At 31.7% G+C, this 24,113-nt stretch overlaps 3 protein-coding genes and 1 long non-coding RNA gene across 7 annotated transcripts in view; 3 read left to right on the forward strand and 1 right to left on the reverse strand.

Moving 5' to 3' along the window:
- LOC117237784 (serine-rich adhesin for platelets-like) overlaps nt 1-5,591 on the forward strand; it is a 29,960-nt gene extending 24,369 nt beyond the window's left edge. Inside the window, exons 7-10 of the mRNA XM_033502116.1 lie at nt 208-522; nt 2,603-2,790; nt 3,233-3,428; nt 4,223-5,591. Coding sequence (XP_033358007.1) covers nt 208-522; nt 2,603-2,790; nt 3,233-3,428; nt 4,223-4,501 — 978 coding nt within the window. The 3' untranslated portion in view covers nt 4,502-5,591. The remainder of the gene's footprint in view (nt 1-207; nt 523-2,602; nt 2,791-3,232; nt 3,429-4,222) is intronic.
- LOC117237788 lies at nt 2,542-12,032 on the reverse strand. Its single transcript, XR_004494062.1, has 2 exons — nt 11,898-12,032; nt 2,542-2,818 (listed from the first exon to the last, which is right to left on the reverse strand). It is a non-coding gene; the product is annotated as an uncharacterized LOC117237788 (long non-coding RNA).
- LOC117237785 (dol-P-Man:Man(7)GlcNAc(2)-PP-Dol alpha-1,6-mannosyltransferase) lies at nt 5,801-11,532 on the forward strand. Of its 3 annotated transcripts, none has more exons than XM_033502119.1 (9): nt 5,801-6,073; nt 6,528-6,660; nt 6,783-6,956; nt 7,039-7,192; nt 7,522-7,666; nt 7,756-7,982; nt 8,078-8,326; nt 8,470-9,992; nt 10,068-10,538. In XM_033502119.1, the coding sequence occupies exons 1-9, from the start codon at nt 5,948-5,950 to the stop codon at nt 10,106-10,108; spliced, it is 2,772 nt and encodes a 923-aa protein (XP_033358010.1). In that variant the 5' UTR covers nt 5,801-5,947; the 3' UTR covers nt 10,109-10,538. The 3 variants fall into 3 exon arrangements, with proteins under 3 accessions (XP_033358010.1, XP_033358008.1, XP_033358009.1); XM_033502118.1 differs by lacking the exon at nt 10,068-10,538 and adding an exon at nt 10,593-11,532 and having other exon boundaries at nt 5,829-6,073; XM_033502117.1 differs by having other exon boundaries at nt 5,802-6,073; nt 8,470-10,538.
- Nucleotides 11,915-18,904, forward strand: LOC117237786 (transcriptional adapter 2B). 2 transcript variants are annotated; one of them, XR_004494061.1, is made up of 10 exons: nt 11,915-12,402; nt 12,493-12,590; nt 12,943-13,002; nt 13,087-13,228; nt 13,391-13,608; nt 13,695-13,924; nt 14,001-14,232; nt 14,795-14,884; nt 15,019-15,382; nt 15,762-18,904. XR_004494061.1 is itself a non-coding variant. In XM_033502120.1 (10 exons), exons 1-10 carry the CDS (start codon nt 12,396-12,398, stop codon nt 15,864-15,866), a joined length of 1,506 nt encoding a protein of 501 aa, XP_033358011.1. In that variant the 5' UTR covers nt 11,918-12,395; the 3' UTR covers nt 15,867-18,904. The 2 variants fall into 2 exon arrangements, 1 of the variants encoding a protein (XP_033358011.1); XM_033502120.1 differs by having other exon boundaries at nt 11,918-12,402; nt 14,835-14,884.
- Nucleotides 18,905-24,113: the final 5,209 nt, after the last annotated feature.

The raw sequence follows: 24,113 nt of genomic DNA on the forward strand, positions 1-24,113 counted from the left end.
ACCGTTTCATTTTTTAATTTTATTACTCACAGGACTCGTAACGCAAAGTACTGGCGTTTCTCCGTGACGAGTATACTCGTCAGAGACAGCTGACTGGTTAAAATGGTATTAATCGCTTTTGTTAAAACATGGCTTTCGTTAGAAGATAACGAGAAACGCGTCAATTGTTTGGCGTGACAGTTTCAAACGAACGCGTATCTGTTACAGCGTGCGTCGAGCGAGTTGAAAGCTCAAGACACAAGATCGACGAAACGGCCAACGACTATGAAAGGCACAGAGCCAATTGGAAACAGGAAGGCGTTAACGGCGACGAGCACAACTACGAAAAAATCAGCGGACGTGGTCGATAGCGCTATTCTCGAGAATGGTCTGCATTTACGAGACCAAACTGCCGAAACGAAATACGATAACGACTCGCCCACGAAGAAAAGCGACGCTCTGGTCGTCGACTTGGACGAGCAACCGCCGAAGGAAAACGAGCCACTTCCGCGGAAACCGCTCTTACGAAAACAGTCCACCGAGGTGAGCACATACCTGTTAATCGATTATGTTAAATAAAAATAACGCAGACTCCATACAGAGGGTTGAGTTAATAATTTTGTAGTGAAACGAAAGTTTTGATGTAACAATGTAGCGATTGGAGCAAGTTGTCCTAGTTAGTTGTAGTGGCGTAAGTTTCGAATTTTAAAGCTGCTGTTCTCCTCGCTCCTTTTTCACGTTCATGTTCCTTGGGATACTGTGCTGCGAGTAATCATAGACTCGTTCTTTCTTCGATAATTTCAAGAAACCTCAGCTCCTGCCTGGATATGATAAATGAAAATGTTTTTGTAAAACATAAATTGAACGCTATGCTTACGTAATTGAAAGAGGAGACGAAAAGACAATTTTTCAGCGAGACAGTGCTCCTATTCGTACAGCCGCCGGTACAGAAAAATGATTTCAAGATTTCGAAATGGAATTATTACCATGGCCAGCATCGAGTCCTCGTCCGAAATCCCAATCGACAGCCTATGGGGAATTCCAGCGAGGAAAGTTTATCACCGGGAGGAACCACCTGTAGAAAATATCGTTGAATTTAAAAAAGAAGAATAAGATTTGCTTTGAATAAGTTGGTAGACAGTGTAGAGTAACAGATTAATAGGAGTAATCAAAGATAAAGAAACATCTGTTAAAAATATTGAATGAAAATGTAACAAAATTAACTTACGAATACAAGTTTACAATACAAGTTTAATTAGAAAAAGATTTGGTTTTCCTCCAGATTTCGAAGGAGACAAATTTTTGTTTGTTTAATCTTCAGCTTTGGTTTACGTTATATTAAAGGATATTGTCAATTTTTCTTCGAATATTATGAAATATCCTAAAAATGAAGTGCAGTTCATAATTATTCATGGCACTGTATCTTCTTTCCAAATTTTGCAATACTTTGTTCATGAAAGGTGCAATGTAAGCAAAGGTAGGAAAATTTGTATACGTTTGATGTTAAAACCAAATATTTCATAACTGTGTACCTTTTCTTTGTTTTTGTTTTTTTTTGTAATATTAATTTTCTATAAAAAGTTGAGAAAGTACATACTCTTTATATCTGATGTTCCAGAAATGTAAGAAATCTCAAGGACACAGAAGTAATTATACTTGCATTGATAGTTTCACTATAGGAAAAAATGTTCTCATCTTTGTTATTAAATGCAGACAAAATTTATATTATAAAAGCATATGATAAAATGTAATCGAATTTAATAAAAGTATCCTAATTGTAATTCTCGCATAGCTAGACATATAATACAAGAAAGGAACTTCACGCATTTATTCTATTAATTTGCAAACATAATTCGTCCGCGAATGATGTGCTCTTGGTTGCAAAGATAATTTCAATCGAATATCGTATGCAATTTTTCTGCCACAGCTTGAAGTTTGGTATGTGAGAAGTAAGTAGAAAGCTTTAGAGAGTAAAATGTCTGGTGCTCTTTGACGTTATTTAACCCGGGAAATCCAGCGATTTCGCTACACATGGATTCCTCTTCCTCCAATTTCTGATTAATCGAAATATTCGCAACAGCGAAATTTCCTAGTCGCCTTGCTAAATTCTAACAACAAAATTAAACTGTAGTATCAACAGGTATTTCCTACATTTCATATCATTGAATAATTTTGTTAATATTAGGAATCGAATAGTTACCCAATTGCTAGAAGTGTGACACATATGAAAAATCACCAGTTTACCAGCTATTTATTAAGACAAAAGTATCATAAACAACTAATAAAAATAAGCTATTTCGCAAGAGCAGTGTCCTCATGCGATATAGAAAATTGTTAATCCATCATTTAACAATGAGCAACATATATGAACAATATTTTATTAGAGTCCCTGTAAAGCAAAAGACTATTAGCCAAATTGTAAATAAAAAAGATTGTTCTATTTATAAACAGTTTATAGTTAACAATTTTAATATTAATATTTTAATATACATTAATAATCCTCTGGCTGAAACTTTCTGTTGAAAAATTGGCCTCCTTCTATTGCAACATTTTTTTCAAATATTCTATCGAAAATATTCTATTGAAGTAAAAATAATTATCGTTTAACGTTTCTATTAATTAGAAACAGATTACTTCCATGCAATCAACACGGCCACCATCGGTTTCGTCCACATCTGGTGGTAGCCCCATGCAAGGTCAGACTTCCGGTTCTAGAAGCAAAATGGCTTCGAGAGCAAAGACGCCAATTTCCGGTTCAACGGGATACAAAGGATCAGCTTCCAGCAGAACCGGAGGAGCCGCAGCAGCGACGTAAGAATTTTTAGAGTAATTGGTTTTCCTGTTATGAGATTAAGGAGCTTGTAATATCTCAGACAAATATTTCAGGGAAATATTTTATCGTCAAACTCGTAGCACCTAAAATTATCCTTATTTTAAAATGTTTAATATCCTAGGGCTGATATTATTATTTTGCTCGATAAATTTATACACTGTGAGTAGAAAGAATGTAGCTAAAAGAAGTTGTTAAAATGTGACGTCTGTAACGATGAAAATAATTGTGAAAAAAGTAATATTTTTACTATAAACAAATTAGAAATAATTTCTAAATAAACCAACGAAATATCAACAGGCTATCTTAGAATCGCTTGTGTCGAACATAATCTTAGGAATTGAAGGAACTTTTCGATCAATTTTCTTTACAGAAGAAGATACCAACGTTTTTTTCCAAATCTCATCAAATTCTTTTCTAAAGATGTTACAGTGACGCTCTGGTTCCTTGCAAAATGTGTGGCCGCCGTTTCGCTCAAGATCGAGTAACCCTTCACGAGCAGATTTGCGCGAAAACGACCCAAAAAAAGAGGAAACAATTCGATACGATGATGTATCGCGTAAAAGGCACCGATCTCGAACCGTTCGTGAAAAAAGGACTTGTGAAAAAACAAGTGGAGGTCAGTACTTCTTGTCCTCTTCCGATCCTTCAAAATTCCCATCTCAGTTCATCCTCACTGTACGAAGCTTTAAACAAAGTAAATTTTAAATCCATGTTTACAGAGGTAAAAATTAATTCGACTCGTTATAAAAGAATATAACGCGAAGGACAAGACTAACGTAAGAGTAAGAATTGTATGCAGTGTATTTGGAGAAAACGTTAAGTATCGAGTAAATAAGATTTTGTGATTTAATACTAAAACTACGAAATCAGTGAAAATAACTAATTGTAATTGTAATTGTTAGTCAATTAGTTATTGGTCAAATGATATCAACCATCCACGATATATAATTATCTCAATTTTCTCAATAATTTTCAAATAATATTATATTTATATTTCAAATAATATTATAATATTATATATAATATATATATATAATAATAATAATAATAATATTCACAATTCAACATGCGATATAATGACAATGACGATACTAGAATATATTAGGTTGGCAACTAAGTGATTGCGGATTTTGTCATTAGGTGGTAATGACAAAATCCGCAATCACTTAGTTTCTAACCTAAAATCTTTTCAGTGATGGAAGAATACCACTATCTTATATATATTTTAGTAGATAGAAATCTTTTTTAATGGCAAGGCTGGTTCGTATCACGAAAAGAAATCCACTATAAGAGATTCATTTATACCACGAAAGAATCAATCGTTTAATTTTTTTTTCTTCTCTTTTAGAGAGAAGGACGAGAGATATCGATTTGGAGGAATGAGACGGATTGTCGTTTTGCATGTTTCAGAAATCGAAGAAGCCGGAGATAAAGTCGAACTGGCGGCGCAAACACGAGGATTTCATTAACGCCATACGCTCGGCCAAACAAGTACAAGCACACCTGGCCGCAGGAGGCAAGCTCAGCGATTTGCCACCGCCGCCGGTTAGCGATAACTACGATTACATTCAGTGTCCCCACTGCGGAAGAAAATTCAATAAGGCTGCCGCCGAGCGTCACATTCCCAAATGCGAACACATGTTGCATAATAAGCCGATACACTCGCGAGCGCCGAAACCAAGGCGTTAATTCTGCCGGAGTCATTTCTGCTAAACGATCTTTCTATATACGTACATCGAGCAGGAACAAGATAGATAAAAGTGTCTTTATTTTAACAAAAATCAACTTGAAATAAATTTTGGAAAGAAGAAAAGGAAACCAGAACGAAAGATTAAGTTAAATCGTAGCTTGAAGTGTGATGTCATATTTATAGTAAAATGTGAAAAAATATAGACACAATAATTACGATATTTTTAATAGAACGCAGCTTTCATGAAGCACCTTGTCTCTATCTTGTTCGTGCGATCGATACAGTTTTATACAAGCGTCGCGTTGATTATGGAATACTTAGAAAATGTTGTATGGGATCTTACATAAATGGAGAAAAAATCTCGCAGAAGACCGTCATCTATCGGACATGTGCACAAGACGAATGTAAAAGCGATTTGTATCTACTGCTTGAAATCTATGGGTTTCCTCCGTGTATTTGGGACAAATGTATTTTCCAATTATACTAAAATAAAGTACGAATTTTCTCTACACCCTGTATATACATCTGTACGTAGCGAAACGAACGAATATGTTTGATCGTTATTTTTTCAAAAATATGCAGACAAAAGATATGCAGAAATGATAATATATACATATATCTCCTCTGTTTATTTTGTGAATTAAAAGATCATGAACTAATAACTATCTGTTTAAGAGAAATTAAAATTTACGGCATCCCGTTGTGAAAATTTATAACATATATTTTGGAACGCTTACTTTTTACGTATTTGTATCTTTTTATACAATAATAGTAGCGAAATATTGTATGGCTATTTGTCGCATTGTAATCGATCCTCCCAAAACGAAGAACGTATTGTGTCCTCATATAATAACCGTATGTAATTAGTGAACGTTGTTTAGAACTGATGAATTAATTATTAGCAAAAGCCGTTTTGATTAATGTTAAAAATATTGTGATTTATTTTGTAAGTTTTCATTGAAATAGATTGCCACACCGAACGAGGAAACATTTTTATAGCGCTTAGTCTTCTTAATAAACGGAAATATTGTAACATTATTGTTATAATGAATTACTGGGAGCTAATAAACTAACTTTTTAATAAAAGAATAATAATGACGCAACATGTCTACCTTTTCAATTGTATTAAATATTATATCGTATTTAAAGTACTACGAGACTTGTTGGATTTTCTTATCTGGAAAATGTTGAAAAACTGTTGGATTTGACGAGAAAAAATTATAGTGAATTAACACGAAATTCTAGGAAATTTAAGGAAATATTAAACCTGGAATGTTGGCAATGAAAGTACATACGTAATTTGGACGGAGTCCATGAGAGCAGACGATTCCCGGTTGATACAAGAAATATGTATTTAAAAAGTTGTCTGTGTTCGTCAGATTGTCATGATTAAAACGCGAAGTCTTACAATATTTTTGAACCTGTTCCACGTATAGAATAAAATAATGAATCATTTAATTATCTTGGTGGCTTTAGTACATTTATTGTACTGTCCATTTACAAAAGTGGAAGAAAGTTTCAATCTACAGGCTATGCACGACATTTTATACCATGGTTTTAACCTGTCGGAGGTAATTATTATGGTATTTATTGGAATTATATGATATTAGAAAACAAGTGTTTAAGAATTAAATAAGTAGTAATAAGAGAGAGAATATTTGTCTTGCTGCCTTGACAGGTTGCTGACATACAATCAAAGAGATATTACGCAAAAACTTAGACATTATATTTAGAAGCAGATGCATGTATTTATAAACTTACGATCAGCTGATATAGTTTCTGCACGCTTGAAGAGTTCGCTAATATATTAATTTCTGCTTTCATTAAAGTGAAAGTATATTAACAAAATTTTTGAAATTATATATGTTCATTAATAACATACTATGATAATTTGTAGCCAAAAACATAGCCAAAAAGAAAATCAAATAGTTTACAGCATTTGTATAAAAACATATTCATAGATTCATTAAAAAAAAAGAAAGACAAGTAACTAATCGTTTGTAACATATTCTTGTTCTATGATAGTATGATCATCATGAATTTCCTGGAGTTGTGCCACGATCGTTCATGGGACCAATTATAATATCAGGCTTGGCATCACCATTAATAGCAATCATTAATTATTTGCAACTTAATAAATTTTTTGCTCAATACGTTGGTAAGTTGATTAATATCATTCATTAGCATTATTAACAGCTTTTGTCTTATTATTGATATTAAATCTTTAATTTATAAAACATATCGTATTAAAAAGAGGTAATTAATATCATGTTTTTCCAGTAAGAGCAACATTGGGCTTGTTAGTAATAGGCACATTGAAGCTATATAAAGATGCTTTACAAAGCATATTTGGTTTGCAATTTACAAAATGGCTTGTTGCAATTACTGTGACACAATATCACTTTATGTACTATCTAAGTCGTCCATTGCCAAATATAATGGCTATGCCACTAGGTAATTTAAATTCAATATTATCTGTATTTTATTTAGTGGTTTACATGATAATTATTACTTGTATATCATATGTATATTGTAGTGCTACTTGCTTTATATGGATGGTTGAAACAAAATCACATGATATTTATTTGGTCATCTGCAGCAGCAATAATAATATTCAGAGCAGAACTTGCCATGCTACTGGGATTATTCCTTTTGTACGATATAGCCAACAAGAAACTAACCATACTAAGGTATTTACATATTATATTGTGGACCATTGATTCCTAGTATGGCTGTAACATTGCATACAGAAGTGATTAGAATCATCAAGGAACCTTCTGCAAAACTGCACTGATTTGTAAGCTTTGTTTGCTTATAAAACTTATTAACATAACAAAACCCTTCTGTCAAAAATAACTAAATTAAACATAAATTTGATAAACTGCAATAAGACTTATGCTATTGTTAAAAGTAGAAAAGAAAAGTGATTAAAAATAATTTCGTAACATAGAAAACATTCATCTATTAAAGCTATATAAATCATTAGAACAAAAGCTTCATAAAATTAATAATTTTTTAGACTGTTTAAAATTGCGATTCCGGCCGGTATATTTTTTCTAACGCTAACGATCACAGTAGACTCTATATTTTGGAGACGATTATTATGGCCTGAAGGAGAAGTATTTTACTTTAACACTATCCTTAATAAAAGCAGCGAATGGGGTGTATCCTTTACCAGAGTCACTATTTTTAAATGCATTTATTCAAAATGATAATTTTAAAGTATTTTATATATTACTTAACATAAAAACAGACATCGCCATTCTTGTGGTATTTTTACTCAGCTCTGCCTCGTGGGTTAGGTTTATCTTACTTTTTAATACCTTTGGGTATGTTATGGGATGCACGAGTTCGAGCATTAACAGTTCCTGGTATAGCATTTGTTGCATTGTTCTCATTTTTACCACATAAAGAATTGAGGTTTATCATATATGTCTTTCCACTGCTAAATGTTAGTGCTGCAGCCGTTTGTCATAGAATGTAAGTAACTTACATTTAATTTTGCTTTTTGAGCTACTTTTAATTTTTAAATGTCTGAAATTGTAATTATACAGTTCTTTGTTTTCTTAAATTAGATGGGAAAACAGAGAGAAAAGTCCATGGAATGGAATTTTAGCACTAATAATTTTAGGCCATCTAGTTTTAAATGCTCTATTTTCTATGTTTCTTTTATGTGTCGCTGGTTCTAACTATCCTGGTGGTTTAGCTATTGCTAAATTACATAGACTCGAAAAAGATTCTATCAACCCAGTGCATATACACATTGATATTCTAACTGCACAAACAGGAGTTTCAAGATTTACGCAAACAAATAGTTCTTGGATGTAAGTTATAATGTTATAGTTATAAATGACTATTTGAAGTAGTCATAAAATGACCAATCTCTCTAAAATGATAATATGCTAAAGATAAATTTCTTTAGACCCAAATAATAGCATAATCTAATTTATGATTAATTAACTTCCAGTTATTCAAAACAAGAAAATTTGACTATTGACAGTCCTGAAATGCTTCAATTTACACATCTTTTAATGGAAGCCAAAAGTAAATACTCACCCAATATAAAACCATATCTTAAAACACACGATATCTTAGATTCTGTAGATGGTTTTTCTCATATAGCATTAAATTATAATATGTTACCACCAATAAAGATAAAAACTAGACCAATTATATTTATCATGAAAAGGAAGCCTAATATACGATATGATCCCAAGAAAGCAACACCGCAGACAGTTTTGAAACAGTCAAAGGAAAATGCTACAAAGAAAAGCATGGGCAGCAAGGACGTCATAAATGACACTGTACAAGATATGGAACCAATATTGGATGAAATAATGGAATCGTTAGAGCAATTTGAAAAACCATTAAATATTAATGATGTAAATATATTAGATTTAGAAGTATCAGAAGATGAATTAAATAACGAAACAAACGAACCTACCGAACTCATTGAATCATTAAGTACAGAAAAGTTTCCTAATAACATATCTGAGAATAAATTATCACAGTTACACACATCAATCAATGAAGAAAACCTACAGACCATACCAAAGTTACAAAATGATATCATGACTGAAAGCAATACTGAATTGCAACCTGATGTTGAGAATAATTCTAATATTAGTGAACAAAAATTGGATATAAAGGAAGAAGAAAATAAAAAGATAGAAGTAGCTAAAGAAAAGTTAAAACTTGATAATGTTCAACAAGATAGTAGTATTTTAAAGGAAGTTGTTAAAAAACTTATTCAAGAAAAATTGGAGGCAGTTAAATTAAGAAAAGATGTAATAGACGAGAAAGTATTACCAGAAATTCCACAGAAAATTAATGCTAAAATGAAAAGAATAATTCCAATAAAAATAGAGTCATCACAAAAGATAAAAATTATAACGAAGCAAGACTTAAAAGAAAAATATTCGGTGATTCAAGAATTAAAAGAAAAACCTGCAATAGCTCAAGAGATGAAAGAAAAACCTGTAATAATTAAAGAAATAAAAGAAAGACCTATGATAATTCAAGAGACAAAAGAAAAACCTATGATAAAGCAAGAACTAAAAGAAAAGTCTGCAGTAATCCAAGAAACAACAGATCAACATAAACCACTTAATATGAAAGAAAGCATCAGAAATATAATCAATCAATTTAAAGAATTCGAAAAAGATTTTGTACATGAAGATTCAGAAATAGATAAAAAAGAATTAGCTGTTAAATATAATGAGCAACCTACAGAAACAAGTACAAAAAAAGCAGAAGATTTACTAAGAATAGATATTATGACAGAAAGTAGAGGTGTAAAAACAATCAAAGATGCCAAAGAAAGTCTACGGGACATAATAAATCAGTTTAAACAAATAAAAAGCGAATTAACTTCAGAAGAAGACGATCTATTTGAAAAGATTGAAGCTACATATATGGAACGACCAATTGCAGAAACGTTAATGCAGTTTAGTGAAGCTTTAAAAAATTTAGTACAACGAAGAAAAAAAAGTAAGACATTTACTATAAACACTTTTGAAAATAAAAATGATAAACCTAAACCACAAATTTTACCAAAACTGGCGGTAGGGGATCATCAGTTTCCAACAGAATCTCCAAAAAATTAAAAAATGTAGAATTATAATAATGAAGGAAAGATATATAATACAGAAAAAGCAGAAAAATCATTCGAAATATTAATGGAAATGATGGCTCAAGCCAAGGTACAAATAAAGTTTTACAAGAAAGGTATTTTATCACGTATACCAATAACAAAAACGTCCCCATAAATGCTCAAAAATCTAGTAACAATGTTTCAAACACTATAGTAAATGACTATGCTTCCAACGAAAAAGATGAAATGATGCAAAAAAAAATGAGAAATAGCTCAAGTTGAATGTTGAAATAACTCATTATTTTGTGCTTTTTAATAGTACAGCTATATAATTATAGTAAACTGTAAATACGTTGTTCTGTGATAACAAAAATGTATATCTTAATTAATGCTCATGCATTACCAACACGGAAAAGAACGAAATTTATTTTTCCTGTGTTATTATCTAAAATATCAAAAAACACTGAAAAATGATAAAGCATTTGTTTAATATATAGTATCACGAAGATGCCACAACTGTTATCTTGTATGTATACTTGTTAAAAACAAAAATTCAAATTAAAAATTTAGATATTTAACAGTAGAAGTTTACATATTTAATATTAACATGTATGTATATAGTAATTGTTTTGTGTATTGTAAAAATATCTTATTAATTTTTTATATGTTTAGATGTTGACATATTTATCTATATATTACATTATTTGATATAAAACTAATATTTACCAATGCATGTTTTAAAAAAAGAGCATAATTCTATTATTCACCCTTAACTGTTTACAATTTTGCTAAACTGCCTTATGAGAATGGTATCATTATTTTCTTTTTTCTATCCTAGCATTTAAATTTTGCTTTCTCATATCCTGTGCTTTTCCTGTTGTAGCTAAGACATTACTGTATCTTATATTACTTGTTTATTTCTTTAATCATATTCTCATCAGATAGAGTTTATCAAAAAGAGAAAGTACATTCATTTCCATATTGGTATTTGCAGAGCATTCAAGTGCCTTACAGTCTCTTCCAAATTCTATATGTTGTAAAATATTAAAAAATTATATGTATACATGTATAACATACTATGTATTAATATTTTGCAATAAGTAAAAGTGATTTAATATCAAAACTGTAAATTAATACCTGATATTACTATTTCAATCATTGATAATCAAATATGGCCAAATTGCAATTAAAGATTTTATTAAAGAAAATTATACAATTAATCAATGTTAAATTTTTTTTATTGCAATAAGTTTCTTATAATTCTATGAATATTTCTCGAGTAATATCTTTATTCCTTTAAATGATTGTATTGTGCAATACACAGTAAATGCTACAATGATCCAATATATCACTTTATCTCGTGTACCACACTTTAAATACACAGGAAGATTATCTTCACACTGTTTAAATAAATGGAAAATAATTATATATAAATTACACGGAGTTTATTTAATTATCATACATCACGTCATTTTATATTTATATCAAAATTAGTTAGACCTGCATTCTTGCTTGCTTTAATTTCAGTTTCTGTAAGTTTTTATCAGAAATTAATCGTGGACGCCCCATGCAAATTGATCGATGTGATAAGATAATGTTCTTACGAAAAGCTTTTAGCTGAACAATCTACGAATGTAATTTTATATGTTTCAAATTATTTGATAACATTAAAGAACCATATTGCATAAATATTTTCATTATGATAAATTTATAATGTAATGTTTATGTAATATACAATACAAAAAGAAGTTGATATGTTGTCGGAAAAGTAGTAAAAGATATTTTCAAGAATATTTACTTACAGCCGACATTTTATCGTATTTACAGGGTTGTATTAATCTGTTGTTCTATTCGATATATATTTTATATGTTCACGCACGATGTCCGACTTTATATAAACGAAAAAAAATTGAGAGATGCTAAAACAGTGTTGCTTTATTTGAATGCGCGCGGATAAATTATATTTGGGTTGCGGAAGAGGGCGATTTTCTTATTATGCAGTTGGCGAAACTGAAACGTAGTTTACCTAGATGGTAGGAGAAGGAACGCATGCGTACTCGTTTCGCGACGCAACAGTCGTAAACAACATTTTTTCCATTCAGATTTCTAACGAGTTTACGCTTGCACGATAATTAGAGCGTCCAGGCGGGCGCACCAGGATTTTTCCGCGTTTTCGTACGATTTCGCGGAAAAAATGGGGTCAAGCTTGCACGTTCAGTGTACGTGATACGTAAACTTATTGCTTTTTGGCATGCGGTGACGTCATCCGGATCGTTCTGGAAGAACCCTGCAGGACAATAATGGCGGGTATGTATTTATGTCGATGGACGAAATATTGATTGGTACCCGAACGAACTGTCATTGGCGATCTAATGTATTACGATTGTTCGGTTTCAGATTTGTATGCTAAATACAACTGCACCTATTGTCAAGAGGATATCTCGGGCCTACGTGTCAGATGTGTAGAATGCCCAGATTTCGACCTCTGTTTGCAGGTGAGCGAGTGAACGCTTGTTTCTCGATCACGTGTTCACGTCTCCTTTCTTCCCCGCCCCTTTCCTTCCCCTCGCCCTTTTCTCTCTGTCACATCTTCGTCTATCCTTCTGGCTTTACTGGATTTTGCGTGTTGAGATTCCTTTTTTTCGTCCCCACCCTTTTTTTGTGGAACAAGTTATACAGTAACTACCTTTCTACTTCGCGAATTGAATGAAACCGGTGATCACGTGGAGGCAAGTACATGCGTACATACTATATATGTCAGTTCCGTTAACGCGATACGAAAACATCAACATTCCACAACAAACTTCAGAATTGTTCGAAAGAAAATAATATTTTTAAATTCTACAGTGTTTTTCCGCTGGAGCTGAAATTGGCCCACATAAAAATGATCACTCTTATCAGTTTATGGTAAATACTAATCATTTTAAAACGTGAAATATAATTTTTTTTTATAATAACATTTAAAAATTTAATAATTTTTTATCACTATAGGATTCTGGCACCATTAGTATATTTAATGGTAGAGGAAATTGGACTGCTAGGGAACAACTTAGACTCTTGGATGCCATTGAGCAATTTGGTTTTGGAAATTGGGAAGACATTAGCAAACATATTGAAACACGTTCACCAGAAGGTAAAGTGATTTTATATTGAAATTTCTTATTTTCTATTATATGGTAATTTTATGACAATTTAAAAAAAAGAGGTGTGCTTGTATTTTAAGCTAATTAATAAATTAATTAAATACCAATCTTTTACTAGTAATATCAGTACTTAATTTATTTTTGCCTTACAGAAGCAAAAGAAGAATATATTGCTAGATACCTTGATGGCAATATTGGAAAACACACATGGCCTCCTACAGAAAGCTATAAACCAAATCTTACAGATCAAACTAAGTCAGATCATGGACCTCTATCGCCTGATCTCACATCTCGGTTACCACCTTTGGATATCACTCCAGAAGAAGCTGCACAACTGGGATATATGCCACAACGAGATGATTTTGAAAGGGTATGTTTTAAATTATGCGACACACCTTTGTATTACCTTTCGTATTACATTATACCTGTATTAAAATATTAAAATTTCCTTTACAGGACTACAACCATGAAGCAGAGTCACTTGTTTCTTCATTATTCTTGAACCCTGCAGAAGATGATGATTTGGACATAGCACTTAAACTTGCACAAGTTGATATGTATACCAATAATTTAAGAGAGAGAGCGCGACGAAAAAGAGTCGTACGGGATTACCAGCTTGTTTCTGCATTTTTTGCTTCGTCTAGGAAAGATAAGGCAGTGAAAAGAAAACAATCGAAGGAGGAAAAGTATGTTTAATCATTATTTAACAACAGTAACGTTTTATTTTGCGCGATACTTTAATGGGAAATTTGTAATTTACAGGGAGTTTAGGGATAGGATGCGAGTATTTGCACAGTTTTACACAGCACAGGAATACGAACAGTTTCTAACAAATCTTGAAAGAGAAAGAGAACTACGATTACGTCTTTCAGAATTGTATCGTTACCGAGAGCATGGTATTACAAGACACGAAGAATGCGCTCATTTCGAGCAAGTGATGGCACAAACTCAGGGACAAAATGACGCAGTGGATCACTGGCATGAAAAGAAATCTGTAAGTATGTGTATCCACATATCTATTAACTTTTTCCACATTGCAATGGTGATTGAAATATTTTTCGGATGGTATACCTTTTGTTTTATACTCTATTGTGTAATATTAGGTATATCTACTCGAATCTCAAAGTACATTTTATAAATATACACTCGTAAAAGCTAGTAGAATTCTTGAATTATTAAAAACATCTATTTTCATCATTTATATTTATGCTTCTAATACGTTTTAAACATATTTTATAAAAATAAACATTGACGATCATTATTTCAATATTAAAGGATTCTTAGGTTTCTTCTCTATGTTTCTCCATGTTTTGTTGTTTAATATGTATATTGTTCATTCTATGATTACGTCAAATATATTATGAAAAAATTCACACGCGTTTAATACAAATGTATCGATCGAATATTGCGACAGATACGAGAATATATTACTAATTATAAGAAATTTCAATAAAAGTATGTGTGTGAATACGAAATGCGGAGTTTTAATTATACCGTATACACTAGCTTTTGCTTCTTCTTTCACTAATTCCATTGTTTGTGGTGCGTGTTGCCAGGCATTTGTGAACAGATTGTATCAGTTTGCATTTCACTTAGGGCAGCAGTGGGCCGTCCACACCAATACACCGCCACACCTCAAAAAAAAGGTACAGGACTATTTTAAAACAGATTATTTCAACAACCTTAATTCATGAAGATGACAACACTACAATATCGATTAAATTCACTAAAACAGGTGATTTTAATCAAAGGTAAATTTGTCCCCTATTATACCTTGCAGAGAAGAAGAAAAAAATTACTCTTCCACCGACCGAAAGTACATTGCAAAAGACTTACCCAGCAGCAGCTTCTCAATCAATCAAACCAATCCCAATCGGATGACGACTCCAGCCAATCAGTGGGTGGAGCCGGATAACAATCCAAATTGTTCCAGCCAGCATTCTACCAGCTCCAGTTCTGCCACAGAAAAAAATTATATTGCGGCTGCTTCCGGAAAATCTTGTGCGACAACACGAGACTCAGAGGAACGGGATATAGAAATGGAAGCAGCTGCTCATTTATTAACAAAACAAGAAAAGTCTCTGTGTCTTCAACTTGATTTGAAGCCAACGCAGTATTTAACACAAAAGACGTTGTTGTTGCAAGTAAGTTTTTATTTAGATAAATTATTTTTTATCAAAAATTAAACTTGTTGTAAAATTAGGCATATCGCGCTACTTAATTTATCGTAGTATTTTTATAGGAAACTGATACATTTATTCAGACATGATTGACATAATAAAATAATTTAGTTACATTTCATTCTATTATTCATACTATTCATACATTTCATACTATCTTTTCATTCACATATTTGACCATTACCTCATAACTTTTATTTTCAAAAGCTTTCTTTAGTAATAACACAATTTCGTTTGATATCAGAGATATTGTCGTAGTCGTAGATGGATTTTAGGCGAAAGTACTTTTCGTTAACTCTTCAAATATACACGTTATTTATACACATAAATTATATGATTGCAGGAATATCTAAATGGTAATAGAAGATCAGGTGTTGTACCTCAGTCGGAACCAGAGAGTAAGATATTACATTATCTGGTAGCAAATGGCTGGATCGCGGCCAATTGATTAAATATGTAAAAAATTAACGACCATTTCAACTCTAAGTCACCTTTTATTTTGCAAACTAAGTCCTAGGTATAATTGAAATTTGAGTCTGATTTAATTAACATATATAGGACAGGTAGAGAGAGAATGTGTGTGTACATAATTTAATATGTAAAGATATTCTTTACTCTTGTTCAAATGGTGGACGTTTAGAGAAATGTATTGGCGGATGAATTGTTAGGAACGATAGAAAACAAGATTAATTAACTTGTCTTATTCGTTAGCGAGACATTAATTTAGACTGTCTTTAAAATGACTCCATTAAAAAGTATAAAATTCTTTTATTAAGAGTTTTATAGTTTTTGTTAAATTAACAGTTATCGTATATAACGATTTAACTGTCAATTTTATTGTTGATATTCTTGATGGCTTTTTAAAGACTCAAATATTAAATCAACGCCGTTCCGCATGGTATACTTCCGCTAACGTGTGTACTTTATTCTAATGAACATTGTTACCTTAGATTGTCGTTTACCTTTTAACATTACATTATGAATTATTTAACACTTCTTGTCTAGAAAATCTCTTACACTGCCTTTATAGAGCCATGAACATATTGCTCAATTAATTCTTCCACTGTCATGTTTTCTTGTACAGACTATTAATTGCACATGCTCCTTTCTATCTGTTTTAAATGTGATTTGTTACCATACTTGACAATAAGGAAATGTAAGGAAGAAGTCACGTCGTAGTTGAGATTTCTAGATCGTTGTTTAATACAACACTTGAATGATTGGAACATATCCATCCGGGAATTTATCATCGATCGATACTTTATGTACAAGTATTTAAAAGTTGTCGGCTGGATATGTATTAAAATATTTAAATAAAAAGCACTTTAAAATATTTATATAGCTGAGATTCATGAAAGTATTGAATATTATTAGCTTAATAATAAGTGTAATGTCCTTGACAAATTATGCACACATAGATAAACATACACATACAGATATTTCTTCATATTCTTACAAATTTGTTCATTAAAAAAAATACTCTAATCGTCTTTCGCATGCATGATTCAAGCGCAAACTAATGCATTTTATTCCATAGATTCTTGAAACGATTCAAAGGATATTCCTTATTGATAAAGGATGGTACAAAGAGCAGGTTATAAGAGGATATTTGTTATTACAATGAAGATACTATGGTATTAGATAATTTATCTGTTGCCTGTATAATATTTGTATATATGAACGAGAAATAGTACCTTCTTAGTGATACTACCTTTAAAGCACAAAACGTAATCGCGGTATAAACTAACGAAGAGTTAAGCGCATAGTGTGATAATGATGGTGTTCGGAGCCAAACTCGTATTACAAAAAAAGACACTTTAACGTTTAAAAAAAAAGCTGATCATTTTCCATTGCTTCTAATAGTAGCTATTTATAATTTTAAATTATTAAATGAAGAAAGGAGGAGTAAGATATTAAATTTGAGAATGAGAAGAAGATATACCCTGGATGGACGATATACCGTGTTAACAACAGCTTTTGTTGAACTTAAACGTACAAGGTGGAAGCATCGAGGAACCACGCTATTTGCTCGATGGCAAAGTTCATACCATTTGTATTCCTGTATGCTTAGGAAACTGGAAAAGATCTATAACAAGATTAGTCGTTTGCTTTAACGTAATTCAGTACTTCCAAGAATATCTTCGTTTACCTAAGTCTCGAACGGCTTAAAATCGAGAGAAAGATTAAAATGAGAAAAGTTTATCTTGTATTATTATATATGCAAATGTAAAAAAATATGTGAAAAAGATATATATATATATATACATATGTACATATACGAAAAAGAAAATTGCTTACGATCGTAAGTAATTATTAAAAAAAGTCATATATTTGAAGAGAAAAAAGAAATCTAAAAAAATACCTTTCATTTCGAAATAATACTTATTGTGGCATATTGCTTAAGAACTAAATAGCTAGATAACAAAGTAGGGAAATAGCTGCTCATATTTTTTACGGAGAGTAGAAGACTATTATCCCTTTTATTCGATGTAACTGTATTTTTCGCCCAAGCTTCCGCAAATGGGCGCGATAATTTTTTTACGCTCACCCTTATGACGTTTATTTTTCTTTTTTCTTTTTTTTATTGCTTATTTCAAACCTGCACGGAAGTCGATTGATGTGCGAGTTCCGTTTATTATCGCGTAATTTTTACGATAGCGCTAGATCTATTCTTCTTTTTTTTTTTTTATTTTGCTTAACATTGTTTCTATGTTCGTAGTAGATTTTATTTTTATTTATTGCTTCGCGGAACTTTCACATTCTTTTAAGACGCTTTTAATGCACCTTTTTGTAAATCAAATATTTTGGAAGCTTTATACTTTTACTTTTTTGTTTTTCTTCTTTTTTCCTTGGTTTACCTTAGTTTATCTTCGTTGTTTTTTAATTGTTGATGGTAACTTGCACGGATCGACATGTCCGTCGTTTCACTCTAATATTTCTATGAGAAATGGTCCACTGTAAAAATAGAGACTGTTCAAACGAATGAACATAAAGTTATCTCGAACGAAGAGACCGCTACGCCTTCCTGTAGTTACTTAAAACATATAGTAATTTACGAAGTTGAAAAGAATAATCCGATAATGTGAAAATGTCGCGGCGATCTTTGTAACAAATACACAAACGTACTGCGTCGTTCTAACTTTTATAAAATTTAGCGAACGAATTGAATATATATATTTTTTTTTTTTTGTTTTGTATCGAAAGACGATAACGTATAGTGATTTGTTTTGTTCGAAGAGATGAGAATGATCGTCTACCGAAGAGTGAATGTATTGTCGTTGGATTGGAAGTGTTTCAAAATTGAATACCAGTTTTATTCTCATAAGTATTTGTATAACAAACAATGAGTTTGTTGCTCCTCATTGTTCTAGAAATAATGGAAGAATTAATATTTCAAAGCGAAAACAGGCTTTCATTCTTGTACTTGAATCAAACGAGTCGTTGAATGTATAAAATAAACTGTACAATAGGTATTTTCCCTTAAAATTATGTTTCTATTTACTATACCATTGCCCGATTGTCCCTTGAATTCCTTCCTATTTTTTCAGCTCGCGTATCACAATCTTTAAAGCAGACTTTTACGCCTCTAATAAACAACGCTATTTATCTTCTTCATCCTCAGCTGCATTGAAGGTTATTTTACTAATTTAAATAGCATATATATATTTAGAATTACATTTGACATTTTTAAATTATCACTCTTATCTAGATTTGTTCATGAAAAACTTAATTCACCGTGTCAAAGCAGCAAATTTTCTTGCTTTTGAAATATTTTAATTTTTTACAACACATTTTTCCACGAGGTAATCGTGCTCTTCTGATTTTTGCTAAATATTGCGAGAAACACGTCTTTAATAAGTAAGCAGAAAAGTATTTTTTTCTTCGTTGAGACAAATATTTGCTCGGGGAATTAATTCTCGCACGTTTTTTCAATCTTAACATAGCTTCTTACGTCCTTCTACTCTTCTAAACAGCAGATTTATTTCGCATGTTCCAAAATTCGTCTTCTACAACCGGAAGATATTTAATATTTTAAGACTTTTCCTCCAGTACGCCTACCAAATGATATCGTATTACCAGTCATTGAAATCACCGATTAAATTTAGTGACTTTCCTCGTTAGTAGATAAATTACGAACTTTAGTGCATCTGTGAAAAGTCTTAAACCATATAAATTAGTAGAATGCGCATGATATGAAAAGATTTATAAAGTATCCGAGGTAAGGCGCACGTTTCACTTAACTTGTTACCTTTAGTTTCAAATTTCCAGGAATTTAGTTTAAACAATCCCTTAAAATAAAATATAGCCAAATGAGGAAGTATTACATTCTTGTTCGTTAAGAAGTCAACGATTCATCGTTGAAAAACGGTACTGTTATTAAAAGCTTAAAAATTGTCAAAAAATAATGAAGTACGCAAAACAATTAGGATATATGCAGTAAAGTACACAAATGGGATGCACTGGGGAAAATAATTGACTCGATTTATAAAAAACAATATATTATACGGAGCATAACTTACATTTTGCTAAAGTTTCCAGCTTTTATAGCAAACGGTAATTTTTTATTTCACACGACGAGTATACTCGTCAACCGCACCAAAATGAAGTTCTGGATTGACGCGTGTACGACGTCGAACGCAGTTAATTGGTTAAGTGACAGATCAAACAAGTTTTGACGTAACCATAACTGTACTTAAATATCGGCTGCTTTAGCAGGCATCTATTACCATAGATTACTATTTAATTTTTTATATTGTGTAATATATTGTATATATAAATTATATAATTATATATAAATTATAATTATATATATAAATTATATAAATAAATTATATAAATAGCAATATTATGCTGTAACTTATTCCTACCTTGCTCCTTGCAATCATTAAATTATAATAATGCGATGCAACACGAGTTCTAATTTTGTTAATTTCTAAAGTCTTAACCAACTTTAAAAACTTTCCGAGACCTTGAGAACCAGATATACCCATTTATAGCTTCATTTATTAATTACCGTACTTTGATAGAGCAATTCTATCGCGCAACTTTATCAAGTCTAAGCTAAGATCCTCGACACGTTATATACGTCGACGATTATAATCGTCCCTGAAACGCATGTGCCTAGAATAAAGAATCGCTAATAATGCGTCACGTTAGAGAAGTCTACGACATTTCTTACATCGAGAGGCTCTGATGTCTTGGCCACTTCTTTTTTCTGATTTCCGCACGTCGTTCGCCGCCTGCTCCAATGTCGTGTAGTTTTCCAATTATGATTTTTTCAGTCTTCTTATTGGCGTTATTGTTCCATAAACACAAACGCTGCGATTATATTACTCTCTTTGTTCGGACAAGTCTATGGTACTTCTTTTTCGGTGGCGTTTAAGGATATTCGCGGATTTCGTGTAACAGGATCTGTTCATCTTCGACGAATAATTCTCGAACGGTTCTGCGTGCTGTTATTACGTGTAAAATCAGACAGATGTTTTTCAGGATGTTTGGTGCAATTGATAATCGCGAAAAATATTTTGGAAGAAAAGAATGCATTCACGCCGAGAAACCGGAAGGTCGTTCGAATTACGTAAAATAAATAGAAAATTTAATTGTTCCGCATACTTGATTTAAACCAGTTGTTGGTATAAAAATGTAACGTTAAAGGATGTAGGCACGTATATAAATCTTCGCTTAACTCTCGAATTTTTACGTCTCGTCTTGTCTCCGTCTCAAAGAGCAAGAAGGTTTTTAACCTACGTATAGAAACGTTTAACGCGACATTAAAAGCAGAGATGACACGTGTCGATAACCTCTCTCTCGTCTTGCTCTGAAATTTGAGAAATCTCGTGGCGATAGAAGGACACGATTGGATCGATTTTTGGCGCGAATACGTATCCTTCCTCGTCCTGAATTCTTTATAAATTCAACACGAGTATACGCTTCGTTCGTATTTGTTCATTCCGGAATTTTTCCCCTTGTGTTCTTCCACGATTTTGTCATTCTCGTCTAGTAACGAGTGATTTGCAATCGAGTAAAACGTTCTTCACCGATTCCGTGAAGCTTGGGAATAAATTATTCGTTCCCTCGTTCGATTTTTTAATATAAGGCGATATTCTGCTATTATCGGTTTCGACATCTCGTTTCTGAAACTGCTTAACTCATCAAGCACCAACCGTTAATGTTTCATCCATTAATTATAATATATGTTACACGTAATATATTTTTGAAATTGATATTTATAATATACAAAGTATGTGTGTATTTATATATCTATATATTTACTGGATATTTATATATTTATTATATTTATCAATTTTTATAGTTTCACGTGTCATATTTTATACATTATAAATATCAATTTCGTTGTATCTGATAAAATCGTAAAGACATATATGTCATAAAATAGTAAAGTCTAGTTGGAAGAAACAAGGTGAATAAAATGTTGAATCTTTGGCATTCTCTTTCGTAGCCACGTTGTTCGAAAATAGAATTCGATAACACAAGTTGATTGAGACAGATAGCAAATGGTTCGATGAACGTTCCACTGACTTAGACGCATAAATAATACTTGAATGCGATTCAGTCAGGATAACACGCGATAAAATCGTCGAATCGGAACAGACAAGATCACTAGGATTGTTTCTATGTAGTTTGCAACGGCCATTTTGTTCGGAAACAGGTGATAAAGAAAAAAACCATGTAGGAATAAAAAGTGAATTGCTTACACGGTTTAATAACCTCTCTTTTTCTTTAATAAAACCTGCTCTTCTACTGCGTCGTGTAATTCATACACGTCAAACATAATTTATGGCAACATTGTTCCTTCTTTCCCCGAAGGTATAGATGTTACGATCGTCTTTCGTTTCTCAATTGTGATATTCCTTTGCCGGTAATATCGTTACGCGGTTCTTGCTTTCTCAACATCATCGGAAAAATGTTTGGATCGTCGTAGAAAAGCGGAGAGAGGAACAGAATATCTTCTGTTCCTCACGTCATTTCTTGTGTCAAGTACGCATCCTTATGGATATTGTATAACAGCGGAGATTAGATAAAATTTCTAATTTCTAAATTTGATAAAATCGGATTTAGATTATAGTGCAATTTACGTTAAAGACTATTGCAACAGAGTTACAAAGTCTGAAGACAAAGTTCGAGCATTATGTGCTTTCGTTTCTTAAATCGAACGTTAAATCGAAACGTCTTTGTTAAAAAAATTATGAATTAATTTTATGAATTTTAGAATAACAAGCATAAATAAAAGATTTATCTAGTTTTTATTAATAATTTATTAATAATTTAAAATGTTGTTCAGCCGTCGAAATATGCACTTCGATTTCAAGCATACGATATTTCACGTGTCAAAGGAGTAAGAGAACATTTAATGGAAATGATATCATAAACAAACTGCTCTTTCTTCTCTGAACGTTTATATTTTCCATTTCATATTATATAAACTCGTTTCGCGAATAACATTGAATTAAGTAGCAGTGAGACTGATGATTCTTTTTGGAATATACTTTGCTCGCCATCTGTCGAGAAGGCAAGAAATCAATCTCGCGATCTTGCAATAAATAATTATATTTTTCATATTTTCAGATTTTCTGACGCTTTTTTCATTCTTACGAACTCGTCATTTACTATTCGCAACTGTACAGTTGTACAGTTAATCATGAAATTAATTTTTAGAAAGGTCTTAACGGAAATATTCGAGAATATTGATCAATATTTCCATAACCTTTCTCCTCTTTTTCCTTTTCTCTTTTTTTCTACAGTTATGATGACTTAATTGATTAATAATTCAATTCAATGTATTTCAACGATTCCAAATTCAACGTTAAAGACAGAAAAGCCAAAGGGCAACATATTTATCGTGCATTTAATTATTAGGTATGTGAAACAGTGATTCGAAAAATATCGTTCTATCGTCAAATACAATCTAATGAATAACACATAATCTAAGAAACAGTTTTTTTGCACATATTTTTTACGTTAATTCTTGGCTTGTTATAGGTTGCTGCTCGAGGCGGAGAATGAATAAAATTATTGATCAAGTTACAACACATTCGTTTAGTATATCTAATTAAGCGCGGCTGGACGATCGATCTTCCTGTAACAGATAACGATAATACGTCACCGTTTACTAATTCCATAATATTGTAATACAATCAGAGAAAAATAGTGTATAATATCGTCTTCTCGTTTTAACTACGAGGCGAAAGTCTTAAAAAACACGAATGCAAAATTTTGCAAGTTATTCGATATCGTTGAAAAATATCGAGGCAACGATACAATTAAGTTCTTCAATTATATCGCACATTTCATGCTCTTTTGATTCCTATGATCTGTTATAGAATTCAAATAAAAATGCAAGGAAATGAGATACATTATGAAACTGTATACGTATTATAAGATTCCTTTATAATGATTATCATTGTGTTTCAATAACCTGGTTAGAAAACACAGGAGGAAACTGTTTCTACATGTTTTCCATCTTCCTGTCTTCACGAATAATGTACATTTAACGTTCAAAAAAATAATAGAAAAACTCGAGTTAAAATTATTTCAAACAACTTCTTTAAAAACGGTACAAAATAAAACAATAAAATCTTATCTCCGCTCATATTTATCTTGGATAAACGACGAACAAAGTCCTGGCAGAAGATGCAAAATGAAAGGACAAATGATTCGATTTAACGTTAATATT

Source organism: Bombus vosnesenskii, unplaced genomic scaffold, assembly GCF_011952255.1.
Source record: "Bombus vosnesenskii isolate JDL3184/JDL3185 unplaced genomic scaffold, Bvos_JDL3184-5_v1.1 scf7180000013402, whole genome shotgun sequence".
NCBI lineage: Eukaryota > Metazoa > Arthropoda > Insecta > Hymenoptera > Apidae > Bombus > Bombus vosnesenskii.

Excerpts from the sequence above, each read along its gene's own strand:
- LOC117237785 (XM_033502117.1), top strand. The coding sequence starts at position 5,948 with ATGAATCATTTAATTATCTTGGTGGCTTTAGTACATTTATTGTACTGT. Across the intron at positions 6,074-6,527 it reads ATGGTTTTAACCTGTCGGAG|TATGATCATCATGAATTTCC; the intron begins GTAATTATTATG and ends GTTCTATGATAG. Across the intron at positions 6,661-6,782 it reads ATTTTTTGCTCAATACGTTG|TAAGAGCAACATTGGGCTTG; the intron begins GTAAGTTGATTA and ends ATGTTTTTCCAG.
- LOC117237786 (XM_033502120.1), top strand. Across the intron at positions 12,591-12,942 it reads ATTTCGACCTCTGTTTGCAG|TGTTTTTCCGCTGGAGCTGA; the intron begins GTGAGCGAGTGA and ends TAAATTCTACAG. Across the intron at positions 14,885-15,018 it reads CGCCACACCTCAAAAAAAAG|AGAAGAAGAAAAAAATTACT; the intron begins GTACAGGACTAT and ends TATACCTTGCAG.